At 40.0% G+C, this 7,066-nt stretch overlaps 1 protein-coding gene across 1 annotated transcript; it reads left to right on the top strand.

The window, feature by feature from the left end:
• The first annotated feature begins 3,842 nt into the window (after positions 1-3,842).
• LOC140956091 (uncharacterized) lies at positions 3,843-4,430 on the top strand. The gene has a single exon (XM_073412277.1). It carries the CDS (start codon positions 3,843-3,845, stop codon positions 4,428-4,430), a length of 588 nt encoding a protein of 195 aa, XP_073268378.1.
• Positions 4,431-7,066: the final 2,636 nt, after the last annotated feature.

The raw sequence follows: 7,066 nt of genomic DNA on the forward strand, positions 1-7,066 counted from the left end.
CTTCACCATAGCTGAAGCTCACTTTGCAGACGCAAAATTCTATTTCAAGTCAAATATGATGGAAGAACTACGATCACCACCTGACCACTTAAGAGAAGGAATAATTGACTCTAAAAGCTCAAAAGGGCATAAGTCATCTGCAAATGAAGGGGTGTCTCAGCCAACAAAGAATAAAGGAAAAGAAAAGGTGGTAGGAAACTTTGTTGACAATAAACCACCACGTAAAGCCGCGGCACTCCGATATATTCCAGTATCAGCAAGAAAAGAGGGTCAGTCTTCTTTTGCAAAGGATGAAGAAAAGATCGATAAAGAGCTTGAAAACTTGACCTTGCCAGCTACTAATCTCTCCTTGAACAAGGTTTCAAAACCTTTACTAAAAGGGTTTGTTCATCAAACTGAGTCGGTGGTGATAAATCTTAAAGGACTCCCTGATAAATGGTCAAATGGCTTTGATCCCAACACTTACAAGCTTTTAGCCAGGGCTGGCTATAGTCGTGAGGACATCAACAAGATATCAAAGGATGGTGATACGACTCAACTTGAAGGTAAACAAGTTTCTGCAAGGATTGGAAAGGCATGGAGAGAGAAGAAAACTTCTGGCAAAACTTTGAGGGCTGGTCTTGGATATGAGTCTTCCACACCACTGTATTTTATATTAATAAAGAAGCTTACGGTACATAAGTGCGGAAGAGAGTGAAGGACAAACACAAAGTCAGCCGACACCTCTTTAGAGCTTCAGTCTGGGATCGTCTTGGTGAACTTACAAGTCGTGCTCCTGTTTTTACCGAGGATTGGAACCCAAAATAATGGAAGGGTGCTAAAACGCACACCAGTCTTTGCAAGACTTGGACAATCCATATCAAAAGAGACAAGTTTGATGGGTGATTCAAAGGTTCTTCGTAGCAAAATACCTTCACGCATGAAGAGACAATGTGAATGGGTGGTGAGTGCTGAAGAGACATTGAAAGGAAAAACATGCACAATAGTGATAACAAACCCCTCTAATGAAGAAGAAGAAGATGAAATAATATGTCTCACTTCAAATCACATCACTATTGAAGAAGATGATAATGATAAGTTTGTCGTCGAAGAAGATGTTGAGGAAGCTCCATCTTCCCTTGAATCAAAAAATAAGCCTACAATGGATGAACTTAAAGAGGTTAACTTAGGAACTGTTGAAAACCCACGACCAACCTTCATCAATGCAAACTTATCACCTGAAGAAGAAGCGAATTACATGGAACTTCTGATGGAATATCGAGATATCTTTGCTTGGTCCTATGATGAAATGCCAGGTTTAGACCCAAGGGTTGCTGTACACCAACTAACAGTGAGACATGGGGCTAGACCTGTAAAACAAACTCAACGTTTTCGTTTTGAACTCATATCACAGATTGAGGCTGAAGTCAATAAACTTATCCAAGCAGGTTTCATTCGCGAGGTCAAGTATCCTACATGGATTTCAAATATCGTGCCAGTAAAAAAGAAGAATGGCCAAATGCGTGTTTGTGTGGATTTTCGAGATCTTAACAATGCTTGTCCCAAAGATGACTTTCCACTTCCAATTACTGAGATCATGGTAGATGCTACCACGGGTCATGGGAGATTAACCTTCATGGACGGTTCATCTGGCTATAATCAAATTCGAATGGCACTCGCAGATGAGGAGAAGACGGCTTTCCGAACTCCAAAAGGGATATATTGTTATAAAGTTATGCCTTTTGGTTTAAAGAATGCAGGTGCCACTTATCAAAGGGCGATCCAGAAGATTTTTGATGATATGCTTCACCAACATGTTGAATGCTATGTTGATGACCTCGTGGTGAAATAAAAAAAAAAGGAAAATCATTTGCAGGATCTTCGTTTGGTGTTTGAACGGTTACGTCGATTCCAACTAAAAATGAACCCATTGAAATGTGCATTTGCTGTGTCCTCAGGAAAATTCCTAGGATTTATAGTTCGACATCGAGGAATTGAGATTGATTAGTCTAAGATCGAGGCCATTCTAAAAATGCCAGAGCCAAGAAACATCCATGAGTTGAAGAGTCTCCAAGGAAAGTTGGCCTATATACGGAGATTTATTTCTAACTTAGCGGGCCGATGTCAACCATTCACCCACTTAATGAAGAAGGATACATCATTCTATTGGGATAAAGCTTGTACTAATACCTTCAACAAGATAAAAGAATACTTGTTGAACCCACCTGTCCTTCGAGCACCGGTACAGGGACGTCCACTTATCCTCTATATTGCGGCTTAAATACGTTCCTTAGGAGTGTTATTGGCACAACAAAATGATGAAGGCAAGGAAAGTGCTCTCTACTACCTTAGTAGGACATTAAATGGGGCTGAACTGAATTATTCCCCAATAGAGAAGACATGTCTAGCATTGATGTTTGCAATTAAGAAGTTAAGGCATTACCTCCAAGCGCATTCAATAAGATTAATCTCTCGAGCTGACCCCCTCAAGTACATCATCTCAAGACCAGTATTATCAGGAAGATTGGCAAAATGGGCTTTATTGCTTCAAGAATTTAAAATTGTCTACGTCTCATAAAAAGCTATCAAGGGGCAAGCACTAGCTGATTTTCTGGCTGATCATCCTATTCCCGATGAATGGAAGTTCTTTGAAGACCTACCTGATGAGGATGTTCTATTTATTGAACTGTCAGAACCATGAAAAATGTTCTTTGATGGCTCAGCACGACAAGATGGAGCCGGTGCTGGGGTTATATTCATCACACCAAAAGAGGAGGTCTTGCCTTTCTCCTTTTCACTTACCAAATGTTGTTCTAATAACATGGCTGAATATCAAGCTTTGATTCTTGGGTTGAAAATGGCAGTGAATATAAAAATGTCTCACCTTAAAGTTTTTGGTGATTCTCAATTAGTCATCAGACAACTCCTCTCACTATATGAAGTCAGGAAGCCAGAATTCATCCCATATCACAAGTATGCACTTAAACTGATAACATCACTTGATTGTGTCACTTTAGAACATGTACCATAAAAAGAGAATAAGCAAGCCGATGCCTTAGCAAATCTGGTGTCAACACTAGCATCATGTAGTGAGGAGATAAAAGTCCCTGTATGTCAAAGATGGGTCGTTCCACCACTAAGCCATGACATAAAAGAGAAAGAACAAGTGGGCGTAGTTTCTGTCTATGAGATTGAAAGAGAAGACTAGCGTCAGCCGCTTATCGATTATTTGAGACATGGAAAACTACCTAAAGACTTATGCCATAAGACAGAGGTGAGGCGAAGAGCTTCTCGCTTCATATACTTCCAAGGCACTCTTTATCGACGCTCTTTTGACGGAATCTTTTTGCGCTGTCTCGGAGAAGAAGAAGCAACAAAAGCACTAGAAGAAACTCACTCAGGGATTTGTGGAGCACACCAATTAGGCCCTAAACTTCACTTTCGGATCAAAAGAATGGGATATTACTGGCCAACAATGGTGAAGGATTGTATAGACTATGCTAGAAAATGTCAAAGTTGTCAATTGCATGCTAATTTGATCCACCAGCCACCCGAGCCTTTACACCTGACAGTTGCCTCTTAGCCCTTTGATGCTTGGGGACTTGATGTGGTAGGACCATTGCCGAAAAGCTCTGGGGGGCATCTTTACATATTGGTTGCAACAGATTACTTCTCGAAGTGGGCAGAAGCTGCAGCATTAAGAGAGGTCAAGAAAGAGACAGTTGTAAGCTTTATCCGAACAAACATCATTTACCGTTATGGGGTACCAAGATACATCATAACCGATAATGGAAAGGAATTCTACAATACAGCCATGAACAAGTTGTGTGCACAGTTCAAATTTCAAACAACATAACTCTTCTATGTACAATGCTACGGCTAATGGTTTGGCGGAAGCCTTTAACAAGACTTTATGCAACATTCTCAAGAAGGTGGTGAATCGCTCGAAGAAGGACTGGCATGAGAGAATTGGGGAGGCGCTATGGGCTTATCGTACTACATTCCGAACACCAACTCAAGCTACTCCATACTCCCTGGTATATGGGGTTGAAGCTGTTCTTCCACTAGAATGTCAAATTCCATCTTTAAGAATTGCGATCCAAGAAGGACTTTCCAATGAAGACAATGTTCGCCTACGCCTTGAAGAGCTTGAAGCTTTAGATGAAAAACGTCTTGAGGCACAACAACGACTAGAATGTTATCAAGCACGACTTTGTAAAGCTTTCAACAAGAAGGTGCGACCACGCTCCTTTCAGGAAGGGGATCTTGTCTTGGTAGTACGACGCCCGATAATCATGTCAAAACGCATGGGCAGCAAGTTCCTCTCCAAATGGGATGGCCCTTATGTGGTTCAAGAAGTCTACACCAATGGAGCTTACAAGATTGTTGATGAGAATGGATTGAGGATTGGGCCTATCAATGGCAAATTCTTGAAAAGATACTATGCTTGAAATCTGATGTAGCTCCTGGCCCGCACGAGCTAAAACTGTGAAAGGCACAAAAAAAAGACAAAAAAAAAATGTGAACTACGTTATGACTTGATCCTTTTATCCACAAAGGTACGTAGGCAACTTGGAATTCATTCCAAGTACAGTCATGCAAAAAAAAAAATCTTTTGAACTACGTTGTGACTTGATCCTTTATCCATAAAGGTACGTAGGTAACTTAGAAATTATTCTAAGTACAGTCACACCATCCTTTAAAGTTGTTTGAACAATATGATTTTCACGTAGAGAAAGGGACAAATAAACCTCAAAAACACAATCGTAACATGGAAATCTAGGTAACAAGACACAAGCGAAGGCAAAATATAGACTTTATTAATGGAAAGAAGAATTCTATTACATAAAGTATGTAGCCTCAACAGAAAGTCATAAGCTGATGTTACCAAAACAAAAAAATTCCAAAGCATAATAAACCATTATCATATTACGGTTTCCAGTTATGTCCTTCCATCTCCTTTTGTTTGGTCTCCAACAATCCTTTTAATTTTTGAAGAATGGCTGCGTCAGTTTCACTTATCACAGGGGAAGAGGATAGTGTGGTGATCTCTGTTCGAATGCCGGAGGTGATGATTTTTCTCTCAGAAAGCTTTTCATCACACGCCTTGAGAGATGACTCTAATTCAGTCTTCTTGCTCTGCAACTCCATCAATTGTCCTGTTATTTTTGTTATCTCAGCATGAGTAATAGAAATGGGTGTAGATGCCTCCTCTTCAAAAGCTTCTGAATTTTTAAGTTGCACTTCAAGCTTTTCAACATTTAAGGCTCGTTGCTCTGATGTCATCATAGGAGATAATGAAGACTCTAAGTGAATAAACTTTTTAGCATCCTCAATCACCTCGGTCACCATTCTTCTGATAGAAGAGCAATCAACCTTTATATCTTCAATGGAGAGGAGGATCTTCTCAACTTCACCAGCTAGGTTAGGAATATAATGGATCAGTATACGAGCAATCTTATTTTTGATGCTCTCCCAACACTTGACAGCAAATTCAGATCTTATCTCTCCTATTATGTCATCAGCACAATACCTAGTGACTCCTGAAGACTCAAAGGCAGTAGTAGGTCCAAGATTATGCAAGTTGGTCGCTATATTAAAGATCGGTTGAGGTGGTTTAGGCTGCTCATGTTGTAAACTGAATGAAGGTTGAGAGTTTCCAATCCCAGCAGCTAAAATATTGAAAGGGTTAGGGCTAGCAACAGAAGCAACACTCATTTCTGGCCCAATATATATATCAAAGTCATTCCCTAAGTCTTGTTGACCAAGCTGAGACATACATATCAAAAAGGGGGTTAATATATGACAAATAACATGAATTGAAAAAAAAAAAAAAGAGGGAAAGTGTCAAACCAGTTCATCAATATTGTCTGGCATGATTGATGCACTAGGGGCTCCATGAAGAAAACCCGAGCTGCAAGGATTGAACACTTTTTTGGTACGTTTTAAACGTTTCCAATGATGATCACTATTTTCATGCTCACTGTCATCAACATTTAAGATCGCTTCAACATTATCTTCCTCCTCCTGCTACATGCATATCCTTATGAGCATCTCAATAAAAAAAGGGGAATTAATAAGGCATATAAAAAAAAAGGAGACGAGTATTTATTTACCAATTGTGGAGAAAAGGATTGTGCACTCCTTTCCTTTGTCCCTGAGGAGTTAGAGGATTTCTTATTAAGATGATCTTTTGAAGTACTCACTCTCTTTACACTAGGAATCACAAGTGGTGTCCTATTTATGTGGGCAGATGTTTGTGTACCATCTTCCTTGCCTAAATCAACATCAACTACCCGCTTGTCTCTTTTATAGGTAGGAGAAGATCGTTTCTTTTTGGTTAAAAGAGGGTCATTCTTCTTTTCTTTTGTCCTTCGTGATAATATGGCAACATTAGCAGGACTTTTAAGAATGATCTTCATCTCTGGAGAACAAACTTTGGACCCCCTTGGAGTCCACCAATCCATGTAACGTTTAGTTACCAAAGGAAGTTTATCATTTGGGGGCAACGGAAGCTTGCACTGGAAATGAGTTTTGAGTTTGGCAAAACTATGCCAAAGTTGAGATACATCCTCCAAGGTTGGGACTCCAGTTCTCCCTCCAAAGTCACAGGGAATATGTTGGCAAAACCCAAATTGTCTACTGAATCTATCAGGACAATAAGATTCAAAAATAAAAGTATCATTATAACGAAGAGTCAAATAGTCGGATCGAATACACATAAAGTAGTCACTCTCGAGGATTGACAAGTTGCCATCATCATATAAGACCCCAACTTTAGCCAGGGGAAGTAATGCAGGAAATATGACTCTCTTGGGATCTCTGAAAAGAGCATGAGCTTGAGATTCATTGAAATGTTTTGCCAACCCCACGCCGGCATATTTCGTCATCCCAACTAACTTGGTAGGACTAATTGTTGTTTGATGGGTGCCAAATTTTTCTGCAAGCCAACTGCTGAGAAAATGAATAGGAAAAGGGATGCCTCGTGCGGTCACACTCAATGCAGATTGGACTTCCTTTAGACCTTTGAAGATACTTGTTAGAACTGGTATCGCAAGAGAGAATTACCTTCCAGCTGCCATCATGG

Source organism: Populus alba, chromosome 11 (assembly GCF_005239225.2).
Source record: "Populus alba chromosome 11, ASM523922v2, whole genome shotgun sequence".
In the NCBI taxonomy this organism is placed as follows: Eukaryota; Viridiplantae; Streptophyta; class Magnoliopsida; order Malpighiales; family Salicaceae; genus Populus; species Populus alba.

Excerpts from the sequence above, each read along its gene's own strand:
- LOC140956091 (XM_073412277.1), top strand. The coding sequence starts at position 3,843 with ATGTACAATGCTACGGCTAATGGTTTGGCGGAAGCCTTTAACAAGACT.